Genomic DNA, 26,910 nt, shown 5'->3' on the forward strand with positions numbered 1-26,910 from the left:
TTTTCCAATCGAGGCAATAAACACTCCTGAAAGTCCACTGATAAGCCACAAAAGTAAGGTGTCTTTATGATATTTTATTAATAAATACCTTAACAGCACCAATGATACTTGAACATAATCCTGCAATACCGTGCAATGCCACTGTAGACATGTCCTTGTTTTCATGTACAGTGGACCATTTTCTCCTTTCTTCTTTGCTTACACACGCAGCAATCTCTTCCATACATTCCTATCAAATCCATCAAACTGATACCAAATAAGAGGAAAAGGCTCATTTTACCCTACTGCCCACTCTTAGTTTTAAGGTGACTCAGCAAGTGTACAGGAGTGCTACAATTTAAAAGGTAATCTCTGTGGTTCCTTTTAAAGGCTCTTCTCTTTGCATATCTGTGTGCGCACATGTTGAAAACAAAGACTTTTGGCCACCTTAAAGTTTCCATGTCTGAAAGTACTTTAACATTTTGACAACAAAAACTGGGGAAAAAATGTATTCCTCTACATCAGAGTTCTGTACATTAATAAGCATTTATACAAATATAATCCACCAAATATTGGCTTCTACATACAATTCTGAGATACAGTGATTCATTTGTATTACTTAACCTTCAACGCTAGTACTAACATGAACATTTCAGGCTGCTTTAACACCCACAGAGTACTATTGTTTCACAAGGTGGGTACAGATTTCTCTTGCTGTATACGCAGTTTACTTGTGAATAAATTAGGTGGTAAAGTGAAGCTTGAACAACATCGTCTGTGGTGTAGTAATATCAGCAACTGCAAGTTCCTGGCCATCCACAAGCCCCAGTTCTGAAACAGAAAGAGAAGTTTAAGTACAGCAAACCTATTGTAGTTTGTCTTTTTTTAAATTAAAAAAAAAGTTATGAATGCCATTCCCACAAACCATAAATACAATGAAATAAAGCTGCAAACAGCTTACTAGCTAAACTAATATTAATCTAATTAAACTAACAGACTGTGTCGAGAAATAAATAAAACACCGCTGAAGTGTGTTTAATCTACATCAGCAATCATTGCTTTCTTGCAATGTTTTCCTTCACCAGGTAACATCTGCCCACATTTCACATTTAAGCAATTCAAAGCTCATCCCTGAGCAGCCTGGGAAAGGTACACTGCACAGAAAAGGATAATGAAGCTCATTTTTTTGTGTAGTGCAAAAGAAAGCTGAATGTGCCATACAGGCGGATGAATAGGATTGACTCTTTGTTTAGAGCAGTTATCTTGAAAATCTACACAACAACTGCATGATACCTTTTAGTGTCTTGGAAAGATTTGGCCTTGTTCGTTCTTCAATTGAAGCTACTGTCTGGAAAAAAAAAGCAAAACAATTTCCTTTCAAATTAATGAAAGTCAATTTAAATAAACTAACATTATTAAAGACAATTACGTATGTTGAGATTACCTGTAAATAGAGCGTTTTATTTCTCCCATACATAGTAGCAGTGATTGCAGGGGATTTCATCTGCCTATGTATAAAACATTTTAAAACACAATCAGGTAAAAATACATTCAGAAATTACCTTTCTGAAACACTGAACCACCAAAAATTATCAAGTAAGTCAGAATAGTTGCACACTCACAATGAAGCATTATTTGTCAAGTAATCCAAGATCTCCTGCAATTTAGCTGATGGGGAAATCTCTATGTTTTGGGGAAGCTGGCTGCAGGCTGGACAGTTCTCCTACAATAAAGCATGCAGATGAATATTATGTTAAATATGAATCTGCAAATGGTGCTAGTAAAGTCTCAAAAGTATTTGTTTATGGTTTTCTAAAAAATGTTTCACCTCGAGAAGTATTAATAATGTTGCACATATTAATGACAAAACCAATTCCTCATGAAATTTGTCACTGTTCAACTGGCCCCCAGCAGCAGCTAAGTATTTATATGACCTGCAAGTTTCATCTGATGTAAAATTTACTACTACGAACTTTCAAATCAGTTGTTGTCTTAACCTCTTTTTGAGAAGATTTGCTCATGAGTCTTCTTAAGCTTGGTGTTTCTCATTTTGTAAACCACATTCCTTGTATTACAGGGGAAATTACTGTTTCCTTCTGCAGGTAGCATAGCAGAAACAGCCGAGATACCAATGTTGCCCCAGCAAACACCACAGAAATAGCTGTCTCAAGAACCACCTTATACCAGAAGCTAGTTTTTCAAATATTAAGAAACTTTGGCTAAACAGGCAAAAATTAAATATGCCATTGCATATAATATGCGATAGCTTTAGGTAAAGTGATGAGTAGAAGAAAAGGTTCAATTATCAGGACATCAAATAAAACATCCATTCATCTGGAGGTAAATAATCCTGCTACTCCACATGGACAGACCACCAGTATCATCACTATTAGATTCCAAAACCACAGAAGTTTAAAAATAAGACTCCTACATGCTGAACACAACTAAAATTGTAGTTTCTCCTTTTAAAATTTCAAAAATATTACTTCAGAGCTGAGGCCAAGGAATTCAGTACTGGGTTTCAGAAATAAACAAACTGTGTAAGTTCAATAAAAATCAAAGAAACAACCCTGCAAGCCTTTAACAGCACTAACCTTTCTTTCAGCTTCAAACGTGTACGTGTACAATCCATCCACATCATTAAACACCAAGTAGTTGTTAAGAGGAATGTATGCACTATAATGACAAATGTGAGTATTAATACATATCATTACATTGGAAATTGTGTATGATGTTAATAAGAAATTAAATACCTTGTGGCTAGTTTAAAAACTTCAGTGGCACAAACAGCTGGAATGAGAAAAAAAAGAACTTCACTTTCTAGCTCTATCTCAGAACATGCAGACATTAGTGCACAAAGTGGTACCAAAGAAGTAGTGACAAACAAAAAAAAAATCAAGTATAATAATTTGTAAGGAGAAAAAGTAACATCAGAAGGCAGCTGGCAGTTCTATGCATTAACACCATAGTGTTGGCACTAATCTGAGCCTATGTTAAGCTTAGATACTGTGTTTTCCAGTTACTGTCTTCTTCCACTCTCTAATGTTTCTCCTCACTCCCAGATTCATACACGAGCTTAAAATGTATACAGTCACATGCAGTTTCTCTATGGAAAACAGAAACAAGACTGTAACAATAAATTAGACGCAGTTAAAAACTACCATTATCCTCCCTGAGTTCTCTACTTCAAACTGTTGCCTTACAAAACTCTGAAATCTGTAAAGCAGAAGTGAAATGAGTTCTTTTAGCATACCTGCAATTACTGCATTTGTAGAAGCTACTGCTGGAATAATTCGTTTAACCACCCCTGTAAAAACAAACATACAGCTGCATCTTTTCCAAAAACTATACCGAGAGACAACTTTTAGCCAGAACAATTACAGAATGGTGTACCCAAAGGTACTTCAAACAGTTTCCAGGAACTTCCATAGGAGTAAAGTGTAATGGCAAGCTGCTCAAGGACTTGGGCATATTTTTTATTTTAGAAATGGATCAATCATGCTGAGAAAAAGAAGGTATCACACAAAGAGAACTAGTGAACACGTTCTGAAAACAAGTATTCTGTATTTAGTGACACTGAAAATTTTAAATTCAGTTCTATTCCTATTTAACTGGAGAAATGCATAAAGGACAGATATCTGGTTTTGGTATTCCTTCTGCAAGAACAGGCTTGCCAAACTGTCTTGGCATCTTCATTCAACTAAGCCCATCCAGAAAAACAGCACGTTACATACACTGATATAAGGCAAGATTTCCTATGCACACAAGTTTGTACATAGGGAACGAGGAGGCTCACTCTTTTTTCAGGCCTGCCAAAAAGACCGCAAATTCCTAAAGCAGTCTGAAGCTTCTCTGGCTTCTCAATATTGATTTGTGTCCCTTCATACCTGAGAAAACATGCAAAACACTTATCTTTGCCTTCTTTCTTCTATGTACTTTATAAAGAAGCCATCTTCAATTGTGGAAAACTGTGCAGCCACTTGCATGTACATAACTATTTCACAAGTAGAGTTCATATTTATCTGAATCAAAACCCTACTACTGGAAAAGCCAGGAAAAACTGCTGCAAAGGAAACTACTATCTCCAATACACTTAGTGGAATCTGAGTAAGGAAGATACACAAACAATCAGTTAACCCTTTTTTGATAGAAAGACACACACTGAGGTTCAAGCGTGGCATGCCAAGCCCAGCATTTCCAATTCATTCTCAGTATTACAGAGCAACAAATAGAAGTTAACAAAAGTTCTGGAGATTCTGTATGAGATTCTCCACTTCTTTTCTATTTGGTTAGTGTTTAAAATGCCAATTAAATGAATGGCAGCATTCTGCACTTGCATGTGAACAGAGGCACGCACAGCAGTAAAGAACAGATCCTATTGCCTTAACCACCCTGAACTGGTATAAAGTGTTGCTGTTGCTAAAGAGGCAATCACGTTCTTTTGTCCCTACTCTTTGACCCAGCAACAGTGGCGACAGTGCAATGAAAACTGTGGAGCTACTCCAGGTTAAAAATAAAATAGGAAAAAGAATGTTCTGTTTTGTCCCAGATAAGTGCCTCTGATTCATCATGAATGCCTAAACATCTGATTCACCATAAAATATTTGTGCTGGCACAGGAAACAAGCTGCTTGTTTCTGTTTTAAGATGCTAAGGGAGAAAAGAACAATTTGTTTCCCAGCAGAGCTGTCAGTCATAACAAATACAAAGAACACCAATCCAGCCTAGGTGCAAGCGTCATGAACAGTGAAATGCCATACCCTTACCTTGGGTGAGTCTGTATGTAACACCTTTAATATTAAATTGCGCTGCCCTTTCTAAAGACTTCTGGTAAATCCACTGTATATGTTCAGGGTCATCTCCATCCAATGCAACACCTTCTACAAGAAAATTAAGAATTTACAGGTAAGTTCATCTAAAAACTGGGTTAAAACGAATACCCCATTGAGATATTGAAATTTGACACTTTAAATAATCAAAATATCATTTCTACGAACATTGAAAGATCTAAGACATTCTATATATAAATTATCCTAACTTCACAGATTTACAGAACTGCTACAGGTTATATTTTGAGTCAGGAAAGACACTGTGCTGTATTAAGAGACACATGAACAATACTGAAACTGGAGAGCAAGTCTGAGAAGAGAAAATCACTCACCAGCTCAGTGGAGGCTTAGATTCAATACAACGAGCAAGTTTAAAAGGTAGGATTACAGAATCACAGAATCACAGAATCACAGAATAACCAGGTTGGAAGAGACCCACCGGATCACCGAGTCCAACCGTTCCTACCAAACACTAAACCATATCCCTCAGCACCTCGTCCACCCGTGCCTTAAACACCTCCAGGGAAGGTGACTCAACCACCTCCCTGGGCAGCCTGTTCCAGTGCCCAATGACCCTTTCTGTAAAGAATTTTTTCCTAACGTCTAGCCTAAACCTCCCCTGTCGGAGCTTGAGGCCATTCCCTCTTGTCCTGTCCCCTGTCACTTGGGAGAAGAGGCCAGCACCCTCCTCTCTACAACATCCTTTCAGGTAGTTGTAGAGAGCAATGAGGTCACCCCTCAGCCTCCTCTTCTCCAGGCTAAACAACCCCAGCTCTCTCAGCCGCTCCTCATAAGGCCTGTTCTCCAGCCCTTTCACCAGCTTAGTTGCTCTTCTCTGTACTCTCTCCAGAGCCTCAACATCCTTCTTGTGGTGAGGGGCCCAGAACTGAACACAGTATTCGAGGAGCGGTCTCACCAGTGCCGAGTACAGAGGGAGGATAACCTCCCTGGACCTGCCGGTCACGCCGTTTCTTTTTTATCAAAAGCAGCTGTTTATACCTGACACAAAACAAACTAGTTAATATGAGAAATATCAGTTTAGCACCAGTGCAATATCCTAATTACCTCCAAAAGGCTGCTCCTTTGGCCACTGCAATATCCTGGCAAACTCAATACAATGCTCTGGTAGCCTGGGCATGGATGCAATAGTGCACATGGGAAAATTGACCTGGGGTGAGTAGGGCAAAAAAAACCAGAAGTAAGCATGTAACGTGTTACATACAGTACTGCAGAAAGAAACAAGCAAATCAGAGGAATATTAAAAAAGGAAATATCACTGGTAGCAATTACCTGTGGTGGATAAAGCTCAAGTGTGCATTCAACACATGCTGTCATACCAGGAATAATCACACGAACATTTCCTTTAAAACCTTCTGTCCCACCATCTATTAAAGGTATGATGGAACTTGGATCCAGTACACCGTCTTCATAATGTAAAAATGACATCTAACAAATAAAGGTGGGAAGGGTTGTTGGCTTTTGTTTGACTGGTTGGTTTTTTAAACAAGTTGCAGGAAGAAAAAAAAAATCCTACAAATTTTATTTTTAATAGTACACCCCAAGAACGAATGCTTAATATAGTTTATCTTAATATACATTTTATTTACATAGCATATAAAACACTACAAATTTGTTAGCGTGCAGAACTGCACCAACCACCTTCACTCTCCTCCTCCCTTTACCCCTCAATAAATGCAATTATTTCCTTACAGTACACCAGAACAAGCGGCTGAAGGATCTAAGGTTTGATTCTTGGTTTGGCCTTTTTTTTTCCTTTATAATACTGATAAATACCCAAGATCATTATTTTATCAACAAATTTACAATGACAGAACTACCTAGTCCAATGGTCAGCTTTCTACTACTTTGTAGCAGTGAGGCTCCAGAAGATGACATTTACAATTTCCAGCTAAGCACTGTTTAGCTAATTTAAAAAAAAAAAAAATTTCACAATGGGAGCACCCAGAGATGCTGTGGAGCTTCCCTTCTTACAGTTTTCAAAAGCTGACTACATAAGGCCACAGATAATATAATCTAAGTTCAAATTACCCCTGCAGGCACTGCACAAATGATGCCTAACACTCCTCAAGAAAAAGGTGGGTGAGAGAGCATGCATTTTATTCTGGTCCATAAGAAGAAAACAGAAAGAAAACAGAAATACATACAGAAAGCTGTGAGTTTCAACAGCCCTCATTTCATTTTAATGACACATTCTACACAAATCTGTTCAATTTTAGTTACCTATACTCAAGCAACAACCAGGCTTTAAAAAGATTGAAGACTTTACCAGCATGCCATTTATCCATCTCCTTGCAATTATAGAGTCCAGCCCACAAACAATAATATGAAACTCTACAGAGGAAAAAAAGTATGTTATTTAACATCTATACTAATGCATACATCTTAAGACAAGTAAAGCATTCTGTCCACAACAGTCCAGGGGAACTGACTGGAGTTTAACTATCTCCCCTAGATCACCTATACAACAGATAGATTGAATTTTTCTCTATTCGTTACCTCTACTTCCAGGACGCTGCAGAAGGCTAAAATAATTAGCAATCTAACTACCAGGAAAAGCAGCAACAACTGCAATGTTCCCCTAAAACACCAGTGGGCATTTGGCAGGCAAACAAATACCACTTACGTCGATAGAAGCTTTCATCCATGTCTTGAATCTTTTTAAAATATCTGCATGTAAGCCCAGTAAAGGAACATATTTACAAAGCAGTTGACTTTACTGTTTTCTATTTGCTAACCTGAAGCCAAAACATTGTATGATGTACTACTATCACTTTATATGACACTTTTTGAAAAAAATAGGTGACTGAGAGATTCATAATACCCACAGCAGAAACTGTGGCATCTGACAAAACAAGTAAAGGACACGATGTAACAGCCACTCACACAGAGGAGAAAGCTCAAAAGGCAAGCTATTTAGGAAGCTCAAACCATGCTCCTTCACCAAGTCCTCGACCTGCTCAATGTGTATAACAAACATGTCCCACCAGTACATACTCAAAGCACTCTGGTGAACAAACCTGTAGTTCTAATATCTCAGTGAGTGTTCAAATATCACATTTGAATAAAAAGACTCAGTGAAAACATACAGAGTAGTTCCTTACAGCTTAGCCTCCTTTCCTCACGTGTATTTCCTGTACACTAATGCCACTGAGAAAGGAGAAAGAATTCTCTATCACCAGCTGAATGAATCTGTTCTTTATTATACAAAAAAAAGAGAGGGTGGCAGCAAAATATTTTACCACCTACAAAGTTTTCTAGGTTTTGTGAAGCCTTCAGGGCTACTACTCCTCCCTAAAAGGATACGGTACAACAGCACAGTTGGGAACACGGCTGTTCAGGAATTCTGCTGCAACTTCTGCTTTTGGTCGCCCAACATCCTTTGGTCTGGGAAAAAAATAAAGCCATTTCAAATGCATTATTTAGTACATTCAATCTTTCCAGACTCCATGCACCACAATACAGAATTAGGCGACTCATTATTACTGTAGGACAATCAATACAGATAATATTAAAGTATCCCTGTAAAGCATCAGATAGCAGAGCCCTACTTAAATATGTCCATGTAACTACAGTTAACAGCACCAAAAAAAATCCAACAATTTTTCATTTTCCTTGGAAGAAAAGGACACTAGAAAAATCGACTTCTCATTCTGCATGCATTATTCTTCGGTGCCACCTTTTCCATTAGTCATTAGCTACATTTAACTGGTAAGGAATGTCTGTTAACTTTCTTCGTGCTCAAACTGTGACACCACAGAACTCAAAACACAAAGGAATCACACACAATATTTATTTAATTATGAGTACTACTGTGATAGGAAAGTTCAGTAATCTTTAAAGACATCTTGTACAACCAAAATAATAATCATACTCACATGTTTTGTTTAGATACATTCAAAAATAAAAAGTCAAATCATGAAAATATCACTTACCGAAACAGAAACTGTCGGTTAAGATTAGAAACATCTATAGTATCCATGTCAATAACATGGATCTGTCTAAACCCAGACAGTGCCTGTGAAAAGAGATAGGCAACTTCATTTAATAGGAAATTAAATGCTTATAGAACTCCAAAATTCATTCCACATGCCAAAAAAACAAACATATTTGCTCTTCATCCCCTGTGTAGGTAGACATCTGGTCATTCTTTGTTAAAGAAATGTTCTTTAGCAACTTTTCAGTAGTTAAAGACAATGTTCTACTGATGCAATCCTGCTTTACCCTACCTAATCATAACCCAGGGAAGTCAAAGCTAATTATCAAAGTACAGTGGGAGAGTCTGCTAAAGAAGAGCGACCCTGGGACATCACGAACATACAGACTGCAGTCTTTATCAAATTTATATTCCTTGTCCCAAAGACATGAGCACACGTGAACCGAATCTAGATTTACTTACAAGCTTATCTTGCTGAAAACAATGAAAATATATCATGATAACTTATAATCTTTTTGAATAGATGAGAACTGAGTGCAGATTTACGAAGTCCCTTACCCCTCATAAATCCTCCCTCTCAATGAGCTATCAACGGATTTTAATTTGTTATGTCCCAATAAATCCATAAAACAGTTTGAGGCAGAGGTCAAATTCACCAGCACTAGTATCCCAAAGAAAGAAAACTGTCTTGAAGTTGTCACAGTCTCTTAAGAGTAAAATCCTGCTTAAACATTGCAGCAACAAAATAGCAACCAGAACAAGAGTATATACAAGTCTTTGAACAGTAAAAGCCCCAAGTTAAGGAGTCTGGAATGCTTCGCTTTAAATGAGGCTATTGATTGATCGATCTTCTCAAGCTTGGAGGTAATTTGTGGAAATCCTGAAATAGCAGTACATTAACCCTACAGTGAAGTACAGTAATGCTTAAGTCTTGGTATAAATTAAGGAAAAAAGTTATTTCATATTAAGTTATTATATCAGTCAACACATTTTCCATATAATCCATGAGGACAGAAATTCTTATTATTAAAAAGGGGTATGGAAAAGTACAGTATTAGTTCTAAATTACCAAACTCAAACAGGATGCTATCAGCAAGACACTATGATAAATATGAGCATCTATGAGGGTAAAACCCACATTAATAGGATAATTTAATTTATACATATTTATTTGGTTAATCTCTGATCATTCATGATCCCATGACTGCATTTTAAACACTTAAAAATTGGTTTTCAGAACAGGGACTCTATTATAAGCTAACACTGTATCAACAAAACTACAGAATACCTCCTGGCAATCTGTATACCACGGAACTACTGCCATATTCCTTCCCTATTCTGACACAATTACCTACACCTTCTCAGCCATTTCCATAAAGAATAGCGTGTGCTGGCCTGACTCAAAAAGCTGCCGTTACATAGGCTGAATTCAGCAACAGAGATGCAGCTGAAGGAGTGTTTGGGCTCTGCTGACAACCTCCAACTTACTGATCTTGAGGAACCAGAAAACATGAGAATCTCTGCTTGGGAAAACCAGATTCCACAAGCATGAAGGTCACCATAGGCACAGTAAGTCTGGCTCTACTAATTTCACTATGAAAGAACAGAAATTATTCCAGCAATTCTAACCTCCCTTCAAATTAATCCAAAGACATAAAATAAACTGAAATTAAACTCAACTGTGACTATCAATACTAAACTTTGTACCAGCTACTTACAGCAGTTTACAGTATCAGTTTTCATCTGAAAAGATACAGTTTAGTCATTGTATTCCAAACAATGCTTCCTTGTATCATCATGAGCATCATAATGTTCTTAGTTTACTTGCACTTTCCCAGATCTGGTAATTAGGGAAAAATACCAACATCAGACCATATCGAAGGCTGCCAGTGAACTTTTGCCTGCACTTTTCAGAAACAGCACCATGCTGCCCCTTCTCACAAGTTTTGAGATGGTGAAGTAAATAATACATGACATATTAGGCCACCATCTTTCAAGCTTATTAATAAAATGCATTCAAGTTTGTTGTTTGTATCATAATGTATTTTATACATTTTTATTACAACTTAGGAATTTAGTAGCTAGATAGAACCAAAACAACAAATTAGCAAAGCAGAAGGAGCAGAAAATATAATTTTCTCAAGGAAAAAAAAGAGGATTATGAGAAGCAAAAGATGAAAACTGAGTAATTACCAGATTTTTCAGGAGTTCGCATCCTAATCCTCCTGCTCCAATCACCAGTACTTTACATGTGCTTAACAAAAACTCAAGAGCCTGGGGAAACATAAAACAAAAAAGTTAATACGCTAGGATCAGAAAAAGGATAATTTGTCCTTTGCTTCATAACTGTTATAAATGCATTATCATAAATTTTCAATGCCTCATAAGTTTCACATTAAAAAAATTAAATCAATAACATAGTTTGTGCTTGCAAGAGTAAATTACATATCGGACTTTAATTCATTGTTGAGTTCACACAATTCCCATATCCCAGCTTACTGAAAAGCAAAACCTTTGCTGATATCAGTATTCTCTTTATATTATTTTTTACCATGAAAAAAGCAAGATCCACCTTTATTAGCACTCAGTTTAAGGAGATAATGTTTTCTTCCTCCAAATATTTTATTGATATATAATGCAAAATAAAGAGACAGAAAACATTTCTAGCCAAAAAGAATTAAGATTTTTAACTACAGAAACGCTTTCTGTGAACTGTTCTAGAAGACCCTGGTCTCAAATTAGAAATAATGGAACAGGGCACTAAGAAACTAACAGTAAAATACATTGAACTGAAACATGTACCAAAAAAGGAAAACAGAAGAAATAATTAAGACTCTAAATTTTGCTTTTTAGTAAACTTTCCCAATTCTCACATTATACATATTAACCTCAATTCCTTATTTGAATACAAGAAATTCCTTACTCTAATTACCTAAAAATGGAGAGACACGAGCTGCTATTTTTCACATGGAACTCAAAGACAGAGTATAATTCATATTATGTTGTTATATATTTAAATATAGGACAGCAAGCTTGTAGTTGACAGTGTACAATTTCAAAACATAAGCTTATAAAAAGAATACAATATGTTCTAGAATCGTAATGTTCAATTGCTTAAAATATAAGCTTTTCATGCAGTTTTACTATTCATACGCCACTGGGAGTCAGTTAATGAAACTGTTTACATCAGTTTGCAACACACACTACCAATTTTTTATTTAAAGTAAGTGTTTCTCACTTGAGTGCCTGGCTCGAAATCAGGATGTGTGAATGGTCCAGATCGCTCGAGGAACTTCTTTACATGGTTCCAGCGACCTTCCCAGTCTCCAGTGTCCCCACACCCACCATCAACAGCCATTCTGCATAGAACACAGTAAATTCAGCTGCAAAACCATACAGAAAAAGCCACACCTCTAAAATATATTTTTCTTTATATATCTTAAAAATACCTAAATTATTGACAAACGTATCTGCATATTCTTTATGCACGTAAGTCACATGCATGAACATTTGCATGAGCAGGTTTTATTTGTAGAACTAGAAAACAATAGTACAAATATACCCAGAAGGGGAAAAACCCCAAGCATTCCAATAAATGCCATCGATTTAGCTGTTACTAATAAAAGTTGACCTGAAGTGAAAAAGGGTTGTCTTTTTGCTTTTATTTTCTTCATATTTAAAGGGGGCACAGAAAAAGATGTTGTCCCTTTAGATTCTGAGGGGGATGTTTCTTTCATCAGAGTCAAGTCTTATGACTTAAAAGTTTTTCAGACTTTTTAAGTTCACAAATCATATTTAGAATTATCAATACGTAACTGTAATTGTGAGGCACTGAACAAAATAACAGTAACCTGCCCCAACAATGTCTCCTCTGAATCTTCATAGCACCTTATTTAAACAAGTGTTTAAATGGAATTTTAACTGGAATGCTCTTCACCCTCAACTGGTACCATGTAATTCAGAAGACCCCCTTTTTCCATCATCTCCTGAGCCCAGCATCAGCACCAGTTTCACTTGAAAAAAAAGAATGCTTACAGTTATCTTTTTTTATGCTTCAAGACAGGATTTTACATCAAATACTCCACTACCCTTTTTCCACATTTCCAGGTCACTTTTAGTAGTACATAACTCTAAATTTAAACTGTGAAGAGACTTACTGGAATAGTTCAAAATCAGCTCTCTTAAGTAACTTTTTACTCATAGTAAGATCCTCGCTACTCAGAAGCTCCTCCTTAACAAAGTGTATTTCCCTTTTAAAATAGGAGCTCCGCTCAATATATACAAATTATTATGTTCTATTTTAATAGAAAACTAAGCTCATTATGGAAGAGCTTCGCCAATCCTAAGTACGAAAGGTTTTGTCACCATTGATAAGGAGCATTATTTGCTTCCTCCTATGCAGTAATATGAAGAACACTCGTATCAACAGCTGTTGGATAATCTTTAGAATTTATCATTACTTGCTGCAACTCATGTCAAAATAAAAGGAAAATGTAGTGAAAACATCTGGACAGCAAATACTTTTATCCTCACTGAATTCACAAGACCAACAACACAGTACATCCCTAGTTGCTTTAACTTACAGATAATTAATCCTACACAGGATTTTCACTCTTGGAGAAGAAGTGCAGGAATAAATACATCATAATTTGCCTACATTTTGACTGCAGACTGAACTCTCTCCTGGTTAACTGTCGGCTTTAGGCAAGTTACTGCATTAGCAGTTAAACAAGAGTGACAAAATTTATTTGAATTCAGACGGGTCTTTTGACCTCTGACTTGCACTTCAGTTTCCCTATTCCACCAGTTTCCACATTCACATAAAAAAATAGTTTTTAGGAAGCCGTGGACAGATATAATGTTCCTTCTGCTAAACCCTAGACTGATCTGTTCTTTACTAGTTTTCAGTATGTGCGTTAAGCACTGACATAAGCAACTAAAGTGGTTCAATAAACAGCACAATTGTTTCTATGGATGATATCATAATTTCTGACCTTTCTGGAAACAAGTCTAGAAACTCTGCTTGGCCACATTAAAACATAGGAGTTTTATCACTTTATACAGTCTACACATTAATAGCCATCAAGCAGCCCTACTCTTTCTGTTTAGTAGTGTATTTTCCTTTGTAAGTGATAAAATAGTAAGATCTAGTTTTGGTTTTGAGATTACACTACAGTTTCATTTTTACAGGGTTGGACGTTGTGGAAATCCGAAAAACATCAATAACTCGAGTTTTATGGTTAACCTCAGAGGCAGTTTTTTAAAGCATTTATTTTTGTGTTATTACAGCATTACCATGTATCTGTATTGTTACAGTTTATCAAAATCAAATTATTCCAATTTTAAATCTTGTTTAAAGTATCAGAGCACCACCGTCCTTACATTGCTTTAAGCCCAGGCTTTTCCCTGCCACCTTCACATCTCCAAAGCTCCATGCTTCTGAGGGGCTTGTCATGCATCCCCCATCCAACATGCCCCAGGATTTTTGTGACCCTCACCCCAAGACACACAGGCACCGCCTGCATGTCTACTGCTCAGGCAGGCGGGTCTGCTCTGTAGTCTTTGAAAAGAGGGCCACAAGCAGATGGAAGGGAAGAGTTAAAGGGTGGAAGCAGATGATGTTAAAGACTTCCAAGAGTTAGTTTTCAAGGCCGTTAAAACAGATGAATAGAATTTAGGGGTTTAATAAGCAGAGGCAACTGAATTTTTAATTTTCAGCCAAAATTTAGTCACCTGCTTCTAGTCTAGCAGCCCTCGCCCGGTCCCTGACCGGCAGCGCAGCTTTTCCACGCCCATCACAAAGCTCTCCAGCACACCAGCCTTTACTCATGCCAAGCTCCAAGCCCGCAACTCCCTTCCCTACTCCGGGTGAGCCCCTTGGTCCTCTCCCCAGGAGATCCCTCTCCCCAGTCCGTGCTACTCCAGCGCCCTATCGCACTCCCCCTGCACCGCCTGCCTCCTCTCGTCCCTCCCGGGCCCGCAGCCCTGCACTAAACCCGCTCCCACCCCCTCCTGCGGGGCTGCGGCTCGCCCTGACCTACCAGGCGCCCCCCAGCAAGCGCTGCCTGCCCCTGCCCGGGCCCGGAGCCCGCTCCCCGCAGCCCCACACTAACCCATCCGCCAGCAGCTCCTCTAGCCTCCTTCTTTTCTTCTCCCTAAAAGAGAGAGAATAAAAGAAGGGTCAGTATCGCGCTACAGAGACCGGGGAGAAGGGAGAGGGGACCCGGGGCCCACCCGTCTCCGGGGAGCGGGGGAAGGGGCGGCCGAGCGCGCACATACAGGGCACTTACGGTTCCTCACCATCCGCCATATTTTCCTCTGCTTCCCACAGTGCCCCGCGGCGCGGCGGCGGCGGGACCATAGAGACGGAGGCGGCGGGGATAGAGCGTCATCGCGTCCGGTTCCTTCCCCTGCCATGGCGCCTCCTTCCGGCCTCTCCGCAGCAGCCGAGGGTCCGGCTCCCTCAGGGCTGGGCCGTGTGGTGATCGCGGCCCCGTAAAGCCAGCAGGATTCGCTCCAGCCGGAGGGCCGCTCCACCCGCACTGTGTGTTGCCCTGGGAACACGCGTAAAGCAGCCCTTGCACGCTAAAGCCTTCGCTCTGCAACGCAAACCCAGGGCACGGGGCCCGAGCGCGGGGTGGGAAACAAAGGAGCTGGGCTCAGCCCTCGGCCTCCTGAGCACTAGGGATCCCCGGCCTGAGGGAGCTGTGGGAAACAGCTGCCCGCCTGTGGCACCACGATCGCTCTTGATGAATCTCTTCCTTCAGACCGCTGCCCTCTGTTTTGAGAAGGTTCCCACCCAACGCAGTGACACAGGAGGGACACACAGGGACAGCACGGGCTCCAGCCGTGGGGATCGGGGATTCATAGAATCCTTTGGTTCAAAAGGACCTTTGAGATCATCTGTAAGAATCCCATTGTACCTGCCCACTCTTAAAACCATGTCCCCAAGCACCTTATCTACCCCAGCTTTTAAATCCCTCCAAGGATGGAGAGTCCACCACTTCCCTGGGCTGCTGTTCCAGTGCCTGAGAATCTTTTCGCTGAAAAAAATTTTCCTGACACCTAATCTGAACCTCCCTTGGCACAACTTGAGGCTGTTTCCCAGGAAAGGTCAGGGAACACTGGGGATGCAGTGAGAGATCTCAGGGAGCATTGGGAGAGCTCTGGGATCCTCAGGGCTGGAGCAGGGAGAGCTTAGGGAACAACAGGGGAACTCAGGGACCCCCGGCAGAGGTCGGGGAGCACTGAGGGTGGAGTTGTAGAGCACGGGGAGCACTGGGAGAGCTCACATACCCCAGGGCTGGAGCAGGGAGAGCTTAGGGAACACCAGGGGAACTCAGGGACCCCCTGCAGAGGTCGGGGGGCATTGGGAGAACTTGGGGACCCCTGGGAGAGCTCAGGGAATACTGGGGATGGAAGGGGAGATCTCAGGAACCCCCAGGGCTGGAGCTCAGTGGGAGAGCTTAGGGAACACCAGGGGAACTCAGGGATCCCCAGCAGAGCTTGGGGCACACTGGGGATGGAGTGGCAGAGGTCAGAGAGCATTAGGAGAGCTCAGGGATCCCCAAGGCTGGAGCGAGAGAGCTTAGGGAACACCAGGAGAACACTGGGACCCCCATGAGAATTCAGGGAGCACTGGGGATGGAGTGAGAGATCTCGGGGAGCATTGGGAGAGCTCAGGGACCCCCAGAGCTGGAGCGGGGAGAGCTTAGGGAACACCAGGGGAACTTAAGGACCGCCGGCAGAGGTTGGGGAGCACTAGGGATGGAGCGGTAGAGCTCAGGGAGCACTGGGAGAGCTCATGTACCCCCAGGGGTAGAGTGGGAGAGTTTAGGAAACACTAAGACAACTAGGGACCCCCGGCAGAGCTCGGTGAGCACCGGGAGAACTCGGGGACCCCCGGCAGAGCTCAGGGAACACTGGGAATGGAGTGGGAGAGCTCGGGAACCCCCAGGGCTGTAGCGGGAGAGCTTAGGGAACCCCAGCAGAGCTCGGGGAGCATTGTGAAAACTCGAGGACCCCAGCAGAGCTTGGGGAGCACCGGGAGAGCTCATATACCCTCAGGGCTAGAGCGGGAGAGCTTAAGGAACACCCCGAGAGCGCGGTGATCCCCGGCAGAGCTGCAAGAGCCCCAGGGCCCCGGGGCCGCCCCGCCCGGGCCTGGCGCCGCCCGCGGGGGCAGCGAGCGAGCGGCGGGGCGGGGCGCGCGGCAGCCATGGAGGTGCAGGTGGCGCCGCTGCGGGCCTGGGACGATTTCTTCCCCGGCTCGGATCGCTTCGCCCGGCCCGACTTCAAGGACATTTCGAAATGGAACAACCGCGTGGTCAGCAACCTGCTCTACTACCAGACCAACTACCTGATGGTGGCCGCCGCCGTCGTCTCCATCGTGGGGTCGGTGCCGGGGACGGGACGATCGCGCCCCGCGGGGGAGGGAGGGAGGGCCCGGCGGCGCTGGGGAGCTGTTCCCTTCCTCTCCTTATCCCCGGGTTCACCTTTAAGGGGCCTTTCCCTTCCCCTTAAACCCCGCGTTCCCCTGGCGGCCCTTCTCTTTTTCGCTTTAAACCTTAGGCTCATCTGGCAGCCTTTCCCTCCTTCCCTGCCTCCCCTCACACCTTGGGTTCACCTGCTGGCCCTTCCCTGCCTCCCCTCAAACCTTGGGTTTGCCTGCTGGCACTAAAAAATAGGGTTACAGCCCCCTTTAATGGACAGGGGGTGGTTGGATTAGGAGTGTTTAGGGTTGATTTACTTATTGGTGGGGGTTGTCTAACAGATCTGGGGACCTCTCTTCCCTAGGCTGCTTCTTCAAGGTCTTTTGTGCAAAAGGTGTTGGTGGGGCCACAAGCAGTGAAGGGAAAAAAACCCAGCTGCATCCTGCACAGTGATGTGTGCTTCCTTGCTAAATCTGTCTAGTGTTGCTGCTCAAGCGGAGATAAGCATTACTGAATTGAAAACAAAACAAAAAGAAAAAAAAAAAAAGGAGGTGAATCCTGCTGTCTGTTACAGTTCTAAGCTTCTGTTCAGGAGCTCAAGCAGGCTTCTCTTTTTTTTGCTGAGCTAGGTCATACTGAAAAACCTTTAATATAAAACAAATAAAATACCCACTCCTTTCATTTTGGTGGGCAGGAGTGACACCTTTGCGGCAGGACCACCTGCTGGTGTGATGATCTGTCAGGCCCAGCTTTTCTGAAGAGAATCAGGAAGTAACCTTATAATCATCTGCTGAATCAAAGCTTAGGTGGCACTTCTTCAAGTATTGCTCTATGGTCTTTGGTTAGAAAGCTCTTAAGCAAGACGTGGGCAGAGGGTGATGATTAAGCTTTTAATATGGAAACTGGAATACTCTGCTCTTCACAACAAAAAATGCGTATATGTGAATGCCTAAATTGGAGAATTGCCCAGCCACTAGGCCAGAGTGATTTTAGCTGCAGTGTATCTTATCTTGTATGTTGCAGAGCTCCAAAAATCTTCCTCTAAGTCTGTGTGCTTTTATTTTGTTAAGCAGTCTGCAGCTTGTTAGGGCTTCTGAAGTGCTGATGAAGATTCAATGGGTTGCAGGGAGCTTTGTCCCGTACTCTGTGAAAGGAGGGGCTGAGAACCCTGCATATTCTGCATTTTCTTCTCAGTGCATGTGCTGGTTAAAGGTTTAGCATGGTAATGAAGGCTTTTTTAATGCAGTCAGCTCACTAGTCTACTATGCTGGTAAAATGAGACATCTGTGGTCTTGCTGTTCTTATACTAGTTTGGTCTAAACTTCTGTGTTCACCTACCCGTGTTTAGTGCGATGCTGTAGCCAGCACTGTAAATCACAGTGGTCTTGGAAAGCGTGGGCACAGCTCTTCTCTGCAAGAAGGTGGAGGTAAAAAATGTAAACAGTTTTAATATCTCTGGTTAGAAAACTGAGATAGCAGCACCTTTTACTCAGTCTCCTAAATGCCTTCGTCCTTTTGAACTCTGATCTCTATTTTTTTTTTTCTTCAGATTAAGGGTGATGTATCTCCCACTTTTCCCCCCCTATTTTGCTGAGGTAGGAGGTGGAGAATGAAGAGAGCTACAGAAGATAGAGATTAATTTCAGACCAGCAATTCTAATATCTTAATACTGAGTGGTAACCCTCTGACTTGAAAATTTAAGGATGAGGAATAACTGGAGTGGGATCTAGGTCTCAAATGTGGGGTTTTTATTGCAGGTCTTAGAGCTTTTGGTATATCTGGTTCTTCTAACACTGAAGTAAAAAAGGCTGAGAGAACTCCTCTAAAGGAAATAGGATGACGCTTCAGTAGAGAGACAACTGTCCATTTCTTTAGTTAAAAAGATATTTTTTTTCCTTGGCCAGACCGTGGCTTTGGGAGAAAGGTAAAGAAAGTTCTCCCAATACATTTAAATTGATGACTAAGTAGTCTTGCAGTTCCTTCTGTAATGGGCAAGAATCCCTGACTGATAACAGATGAATCATGGCTTTTTAGGAACTCCACTGTACACAGGCCTAAGGGCAGGATTATTGAAACAGCTAATGCAGTGGTCTTCCTGTGACCAAGGCTAAACTTAGTCCATGACCAACTCTACTTGTTCTTAAACCGTCTAATTATATAGATGGACTTGAAGTGCAGAGATGATGCTTTCAGCTATTGTGGTACACGGTAGCTCAGGCAATGCTGGGCTGATGTGGAAATTGTAGCCTAGAGCTTTCTTGATAGTGGAAGTACAGTGCTTATTGCCACAGCTCTAATTTACTGCCTCTCATGCAACGCAGTTGACCTCTCAAACCTTTTAACATGTCTCTGCAAGGTATGGAATAATCTTACTCTGAGTGTAATGGAATTGTAATAGTTCCTACTGCATCATTTCCCTGCCTCTCCTCTTCCATTTGCCTTCTCTGATAGCTGCTGTTACATGTAAATTATGTTCGTGCTTTGCAGCAATGTAAATTTTACTTTCAGTGTACAGGACTAGGTAGACATTACTTCATAGGTGGACAAGAAACTAAAACTAGTGAATTAGTGCCATTTACTAGTATAGGCTGGTGGTAGCAGCCTTGTCTCTTCTACCCACCATGCCCTGCAAATTCCTTTAAGAATGAAACTGAACTAATATGCTTTTATTTTCCCTCGCTACAATTCTGTTGCAGTGGACCGCTGATAAAAATGGAGATCTTTACTAAATCAAATTGTACCCTTTCTGCCAGTTGTGCAGAAGCTGGACTGCCTGTTCTTACTCTGAGGCAGGATGCGGTCAGTGTGAGTGCAGCACAGATATTTATTAAAATCAATGCCTCCCACAATAGCTTGTAACTCTTCTCAGTCGGTCTTGCTAATAAGTAGTGTTTGTCTGTGCTTTCACATACTCTGACAAAGCTTCTCTGTCTTGCACTTCAAGCTTAACTACTTAAATTGATGTAATTTCTTCTAGGCTTTTGTTGCCATGTAGGTGCTACAAATCAGTTTCTAAGACTAAAAGAATTAATAAGCGTACTGGACTTCAGAGTGCTGCATCCAAGAGAATCCTTATTCTGTCATAATGTCTTCCCTGCAGCCTGAAGCTCCATGTCCCTTTCCATTGCCACTTCTCTAAACAATCTACTTGCCATCCGCACAACCCGTAGCAATCAGCCAGTGTGTGCCTCTTCTTTTTTTCCTGCCCCAGACCACTCACTACGTTAGGTATAACAATTCCCCTGCCAAAACAAAGACTCTAGAGCAGCAAAGTGCTTAGTTTTTCTAGTGCTTAATGAAAGATTAAGAATGAGCAAGCAACACACATGGTTCTAAAACATGTTGCGTGATAATATGGGTAGATAAATTCACAAAGGTCTGGCAGTTCTGCAGAAGTGAATCTATCTCCTCTTCACGAAGCAATGTAAGTGAGCAAGTAAATCTGTGGATGCTAAGGGTTTTGGCTGGGACAACATGCAATATGCATTTTTCTGCGCTGCCTCTAGTTGCAGCCATATAACTTCACTGAAGCTGTAAGTAGGGGGAGAGGGGAGGCAGAACTTTAATGTTTGAATTAACACAAATGAAGCAGTAAGCATTTAACTGCTCTCACCTGCCCACCATTTGGAACATGGAGCAAAAGGTCTTAAAAAGGAGTTTTATGCTTATTTGCTGTAATGACTTAACTGAGGTGCTGAAAGTAAAAAGATCTTTTTCTGGAAGTCTCCTGCTGAGTGCCTTTGTTCAGACTTGCCTTGTCACATACAAAAGAAACAGAAGTGACAGGAATTGCTGAATAATCACCCAGAGACAGTCATCCAAAATGGAGAAGATTTAAGGATGGAGCTACCTTGCTTTTCTTAGTGTGACCTCTCCGATTTCTGGGCTCATGCTGCTGAAGGCTTCTTGTCTTGCCTGGCTCTTTCTTCCCTACAGTGTAACCATATATCCTCCAAGTAATGGCTCACCTCTCCTGCTGTAAGGAGGCCTTCCCCACACTTGCATGGGAAATCCAGCCTGTCTTGTAATGCATGTAGGGCAGAGACTAGAAACATGAATCCAATAAAAAAACCGTATCTCAGTCTAGTTTTGCTGGCCAGAGGTGGTTGCTTTGCTGTCAGTGCTGCTTCCTGCACAACCACACCCCCAGCCGCTAGCATCTCTGCTGTCTTCTGGTACTACTGCCACAAATACAAAGTATCCCTCGGTGCACCTTGATACCAGGCAGGATATTTATTTAGTTTGTTATTTAGTTTGTTTTTCACATCTCTTTACATAGTGTCAAAGCAGATGCTGAAGGAATCCTCCTCTCCAGGGGGCAGCAGGAATGTAACTGCACTGCTAGAACTGGATCTAAGTGACAGCTTTTCCTTGCCAGTTTGTGCCAGCTGTACAGAGGTCACAGAATCCTACCAGGGCTGCACATTATCCACCACAGAGAGCAATGCAGAAAGTGATCCAGCTAGAGTGCTTTTGAGCTCTGGCTCTTAGTACCCCCAAATGCTATTTAGTCTTGCCATACTGATTCCTTTTGGGTTAGGGAAAGTTAGTGGCTTTTTTCTCCAACCCCCCAAATTTTTCTTCCTCTAAGTCATCTGAGCAGGGTAAACTCAAGTTACCCCAGAACTGCCATGCTAATAGTTCCATGCATTACATTTTTAGGTATTTGGGAGATCTCATAAATCCCTGCTAAAGAGAATTATATTTAGAAAGTATCTTATAACATACCTAATGGGTAGTCACTCACCTTGTTTCTGCAGCTTTGAAAGACTTCCAGCCTTCTTGCCTGAGCATGAATTTGGCATATTGCATTCTGGTCTACCTAGAAATAAGCCCAGTATCAATGTTGGTGGTTTGGCTATAAGGTGACTTCAAGGGCTGTTATACAGCTCTATTCCCCCCGAGACACATTTTTTCTAAAAGGATGTATCCATGTTTTCCTTTCCCTGTTGTGTTACTGAGAGCAGTGTGCAAACAGATCGAAGTGGCAGTGGATAATGGGGGTCTGCCTTCCCCCCAAAATACCATTGCTGGAGGAGAAGCTTCTACATATTAATTTCTAGGAGAATCTTAGTGCTGTGAATTATGCTACGGGCGACTCAAGCAATAACAGGGAGCTTGACATGTGACACCCTATCCAGCACTGTAATCACCAGTACTGGTCTGTGGACAAATGGCTGATAACTTGAATACCATTTTTTAGTGGCAACTGCTGTCCCCATCTGTTTTTATGTGGCTCTGAATGACTTCATTTGATACTTATGTTCACTGTTTCCTTGTACGCGTTGGAATGCAGCCTACTTCAGAAAACATGTAATTCGAATGATTTTCCCCAGGAAAGTGGGATCTTTTGAATGCGTTCTTGTTTTTTTCTAAACATCCCTTACAACTAGTCAGTTATACAGAATGTGTGTGATAGCAGAAAGAGGAGTAGAGTGCAGAAGTCTTTGGTTTCTTCCTTATAAATATGGAGGGATTGCTCTTCTTAAGTTGTAACAAGAGTAGAGGTAAGGGTAGGGAAGACAAAGCTTTGAGAGTATGCATATGGAAAATGTAGAGTGGAGCTGTGCCTGCCCCCTTGGTTGATTCCAGGATTGTCTTGTCTGTAGATTTTTGGGAACAAAAAATTGGCTGCTCTGATTTGTCTGAGTAAGTTTGGCCGTTTGTGCCCCAAGCTAGCTGTGATGTAGAGGTCACTTCTACTTTAGGAATCTGGTGTGGACAGTAGTACATTTGTAAACCAGGTGCTAGTGTGGTCCAGTCACGGGCCACCCTCCTTTTCCAGCTGCAGAGGAGCACAAGTGAAACTGATTTCTTTCCTGAGCAATGGTGTTCATTTTTTCCAGCCTGGAAACTTAGTAGTGGCTGTTCAGAGCTAAATATAATCTGGCTGGCTACAGGGAGTGACTCAGATGAAACAAGCAAGTCTGCTCTATTGCCACTTGAAAAAGCCCTGTTGGCTTTCAGTATGAGTAGCAGAAGCAGGTGGGGAACTAGTCTGAATTTTAATCTCTGTCCACCCCCTTGTCCTGTCAGTACAACTGACTTAAAGAATGAAGAGCCAATCTCTGAAAGAATTCTTAGGGTTCTTCCTTCTCTAGCAAAATGCTCTCTGGCTTTACAGGTACAGCGTTGGCATACCAGTCCAGGAACAAATTTCTTGTGCTTGTGCCGGATATGAAGCACAGACCACAAATCATAGCATCCTCTTCAGCAGTAGGGTGGAGTGGTGAGTCATTGTGCCTGTTAGCTTTGGAACAGGAAGGCGGACTGCAAATTCTACAAGAGGAAATCTTGACCGTGTCTGGCTTAATCAGGGCAGTGTTATGCTGCTGTCATAGTTGCAGCAGCTCAGAGCCCTCAGCTGCTGTGTAATTGGATAAGCGCACATAGAAGCAGGTAAATCAGAATGCACCTGGAATTACATAACTTATTACTACAGAAGTGAAATATAATAGAGCCTGGACTTTGTACGAGTAGAGAAATGAGCTAGGCAAAGTCGTTGCTGAAAGCTTGACTCTAGACAAGCTCTAAATACTTGGGAAAGTGGTTTGAGCAGGTGATGTTCTTGCCCTGGTCCAAGAAAGGGACTTGCTGTTTATAGTCCAAAGTTGATCTACTCTGTGGCTTGGTTTGCTTGGTAACTGACAACAATAATAGAACACAAACCTCAGCAGTCACCCTCATGCCTGGCCTGTCTCTCCTCCCTGTAAGACCTTTATCTCATACTCCAGCTCCTTCCAACTCTCAGGGATGCTTGCTGGGGCCTGGGTTTCCATCTGTTCTGCTGATGGTAGTAAGCTCCTTCTGCAGGTTGATAAAGTTCTTTTGTTTGGATGTAAACCAATAAGAAGGTTTAATCAGAAATAAGAAATAGGGAAGTAACTTCCTTTACTCAATGTTCTCCTACTTTTTCCCTGTTGCAAACCTAGACAAGATAATAAGAAGAGCTGGTTCATCTGAAGGTCTAGGCTGAGGCTGGGTTTGGTCATGTGCATGGAAAAGATCAGTCTGTTGGGCTACTGATTGTTGCCTCCTTCTGCTCTTGGGTTTTGCTAACTTTGGTTCAGACATCAAGTGAATGTGTTCCTTGCACAAGTTGGAGGGAGAGGTCCTGCCGGTAAGTGCTGCTGTCAATGAGGTGCTGCAGAAACTCTCATTATACTGAGCTGTGCTCAGGAAGAGAACATAATGACAAAGATTATTAAATTCACTGTTAAGGCTTGCTTGTTCAGTTGTACTTGTTGTTTTATTTAGCTTCTGCCTAAAAATCAGAGGTTGATAATGTTCTTGACAGCAACAACTCATTTCTCAATGCCTTCTCCCCCTAGTAACAAGTTACCCAAGGGTTATGTTTACTTTATAGACACAAGTCATGCCGGCTTTTAAATAGGACACTCTGCTTTTATTTTTTTTTTTCCCTTTCCTCTCCAGGTTTCTGAGTCCCCTGAATATGCTTATTGGCGGTACTGTGGTGGTGCTGGTGTTCATGGGGTTTGTGTGGGTATCGCACAACAAGGATATACTTCGCAGGCTGAAGAAGCAGTACCCAACCACATTTGTGGTGGCCATAATGCTGTCTAGCTACTTCTTGATCTCCTATCTGGGAGATGTCATGGTGTTTATGTTTGGGATCACGCTTCCGCTCCTCTGTAAGTATTTTTCCTCTTCTCTGGGGTGCTAGGGGCACTTGGCTTGACCTTTCTCAAATAAGTCTGCGGAGTCCAAACTGGCTGTTGCCATTACTGTCTCTATTTAAATGATCCCAAAACAAAATTGGGGGGAGGGGACACAAAGCAGCACAAGCCATCTTTAAAGTTGTTATTAAATGGGTACCTGTGGTTACTTAAGCAGCCACTGAGACTGCATCTTCTTCCAGTGGTGTCACAGCATTGGGGTGTTTTTTAAGATGAACACTGCAAAAACTATGATTTCCTTGGGCATTAATTAATAACTATGTTTCTGTCACGCAGTGATGTTTGTCCATGCTTCTCTGAGGCTCCGGAACATAAAGAACAAGCTGGAGAACAAGATGGAAGGAATAGGCTTGAAGAAGACCCCAATGGGCATCATACTGGATGCTCTAGAACAGCAAGAGGATAGTATCAACAAACTGGCTGATTACATATCTAAAGTGAAGGAGTAATCAGCTGCAATATGGCACTTTTACCTGTTGCAGGAGTGTAGTTACTATTTACTATTGTTTAAGCTTGCTTTTGGTTGGTGTACAAAGCGGGAAATGTATGTGGTACAGATTAATAGTTGCAGGATACAGGTATTGCAAGATCTTCAGGGCTCCTCTAAGATTATAAGAGCAGCAACTTTTTTCTATTGTATTGCAAAATATTCTGGTGTTTACACATATGCATACTAACTTAAACATGTTTGCTTGTCTCTTCTTCCGGGGGTAGAGGAGGAAGAGACTGAAATCTATGGAATGCAGTCTCTCAAACTGTCTTGTAGCAAATTTGTCTATTAAAAGTAAGATCTCTACAAGATGGCAGTTTAGCCTGTTTATGCTGGGTAGCACCTTCAGGCTGGCAGTGTTCAAGGTGAGCTGGAATGTATAAAAAATCAATATCTCTTGCATCCTTCAGATCCCTCCCTTGAGTGGTCTGTGCGGAGACCATGTTGCTAGCTTAACTGGCAAGTAGTAAAATTGTGCAACACTTATAATGAATATGGGTTCCTATCCTCACCTCACATTCCTCCCTTAGCAGCTGGGAAACAGTCTAAATAGATGTAAGCATGAAGAATATCTATGGCACTGTGCCTCTGTCAGTTCCAGTAACATACACCTTTGTTCTCTCTGAAGTCTTGATCTATAGAAGCAGCTCCTCTCTGCAGGAGATCCAAACTTCCTTGCATACCAGCTAAACTGTGGCCAAGCATGGGAGGAAAAAAGTTTTTGGAGATGTTCAATGAGCTAGGTTTCTATCTTATTGATGTTTTAAAATACTGCTGCTTTAGGACTTACCTTGTTCTGCTTTAGTCTGTATAGGCTGTTTTGTAGATGGAGGTGTATGTGTGTTCTTGAACATGGGTCATCTTTTTCTTTCTTCACAACCAGAATGCAAAGATCTAAGTAAAACATGCATCTCGCTGACTCTAAACTTCTGACACTCTTCAGAGGAATAAACTGGATTTCAGGTTTACAATTAAAAGCAATAAATGTCAAGATACAGTTTTTGAAAACCCATTCTAAATTCATGAAAATGTTTGCCTGTAACACTCCTGAAAGTGGTGTGTGAGATTCTTTTATATATATTTTAACTTAACTGCCAGCTCTGATGGAATAATCTTGATAACAGGAGCTCACCAACCATAGGTGGGGGGTGGGGGGAAAGTAGCCCAGGTGACACTCCATGTCAAATATTCTTGCATTTCCCTTTTCTAACAAAGTAATTAATTTAAGAAAAAAGTAAGGATCCTTAAAGTTGAAGCTTTTATGTAACTTACCATGCTGTTTTCATAGTGGACTGTGTAGAAACCTGAACATGTCATTCCATTTAAGTGTTGAAATGATCAGTATTTATTGACAATGTCTATATTCCAGCTGAAGAGTCAATGGCCTGTTCCTCACTTGTAGCGCATGGTCTTTGTTTTTTGAAAACTGTTTCCACACTTAAAGAACGTAGTAGCCTATGACTTCATAATTACTGTAGAATTTTAAAAACTGCACAGTTATGAAGAAAAATAAACTCTAATGGTGATTA

At 41.5% G+C, this 26,910-nt stretch overlaps 2 protein-coding genes across 4 annotated transcripts; one reads left to right on the forward strand and one right to left on the reverse strand.

Moving 5' to 3' along the window:
• Positions 1–54: 54 nt before the first annotated feature.
• On the reverse strand, positions 55–15,149 carry UBA3 (ubiquitin like modifier activating enzyme 3). Of its 3 annotated transcripts, none has more exons than XM_069865431.1 (18): positions 15,053–15,149; positions 14,876–14,917; positions 12,001–12,121; positions 10,956–11,036; positions 8,761–8,843; positions 8,132–8,212; positions 7,452–7,495; positions 7,095–7,159; positions 6,098–6,253; positions 5,873–5,975; positions 4,745–4,858; positions 3,233–3,286; positions 2,733–2,769; positions 2,574–2,655; positions 1,602–1,702; positions 1,424–1,487; positions 1,273–1,327; positions 55–810 (listed from the first exon to the last, which is right to left on the reverse strand). In XM_069865431.1, exons 1-18 carry the CDS (start codon positions 15,121–15,123, stop codon positions 722–724), a joined length of 1,443 nt encoding a protein of 480 aa, XP_069721532.1. In that variant the 5' UTR covers positions 15,124–15,149; the 3' UTR covers positions 55–721. The 3 variants fall into 3 exon arrangements, with proteins under 3 accessions (XP_069721532.1, XP_069721535.1, XP_069721534.1); XM_069865434.1 differs by having other exon boundaries at positions 15,042–15,077; XM_069865433.1 differs by lacking the exon at positions 14,876–14,917 and having other exon boundaries at positions 15,053–15,088.
• Positions 15,150–16,944: 1,795 nt separating this feature from the next.
• Positions 16,945–26,910, forward strand: ARL6IP5 (ARF like GTPase 6 interacting protein 5). The gene is made up of 3 exons (XM_069866292.1): positions 16,945–17,156; positions 24,629–24,846; positions 25,168–26,910. The coding sequence occupies exons 1-3, from the start codon at positions 16,981–16,983 to the stop codon at positions 25,338–25,340; spliced, it is 567 nt and encodes a 188-aa protein (XP_069722393.1). The 5' UTR covers positions 16,945–16,980; the 3' UTR covers positions 25,341–26,910.

This window comes from Phaenicophaeus curvirostris, chromosome 11 (assembly GCF_032191515.1).
Source record: "Phaenicophaeus curvirostris isolate KB17595 chromosome 11, BPBGC_Pcur_1.0, whole genome shotgun sequence".
Lineage (NCBI taxonomy): Eukaryota > Metazoa > Chordata > Aves > Cuculiformes > Cuculidae > Phaenicophaeus > Phaenicophaeus curvirostris.

Coding starts and splice junctions, on each gene's coding strand:
- UBA3 (XM_069865431.1), bottom strand. CDS start 15,123: ATGGTCCCGCCGCCGCCGCGCCGCGGGGCACTGTGGGAAGCAGAGGAA. Junction 7,496..8,131: donor CCCAACTGTGCTGTTGTACC/GTATCCTTTTAG, acceptor GCTTACATGCAG/ATATTTTAAAAAGATTCAAG. Junction 4,859..5,872: donor AAAGGAGCAGCCTTTTGGAG/GTAATTAGGATA, acceptor ATTTTCTTGTAG/AAGGTGTTGCATTGGATGGA.
- ARL6IP5 (XM_069866292.1), top strand. CDS start 16,981: ATGGAGGTGCAGGTGGCGCCGCTGCGGGCCTGGGACGATTTCTTCCCC. Junction 17,157..24,628: donor GCCGTCGTCTCCATCGTGGG/GTCGGTGCCGGG, acceptor TTTCCTCTCCAG/GTTTCTGAGTCCCCTGAATA. Junction 24,847..25,167: donor GATCACGCTTCCGCTCCTCT/GTAAGTATTTTT, acceptor TCTGTCACGCAG/TGATGTTTGTCCATGCTTCT.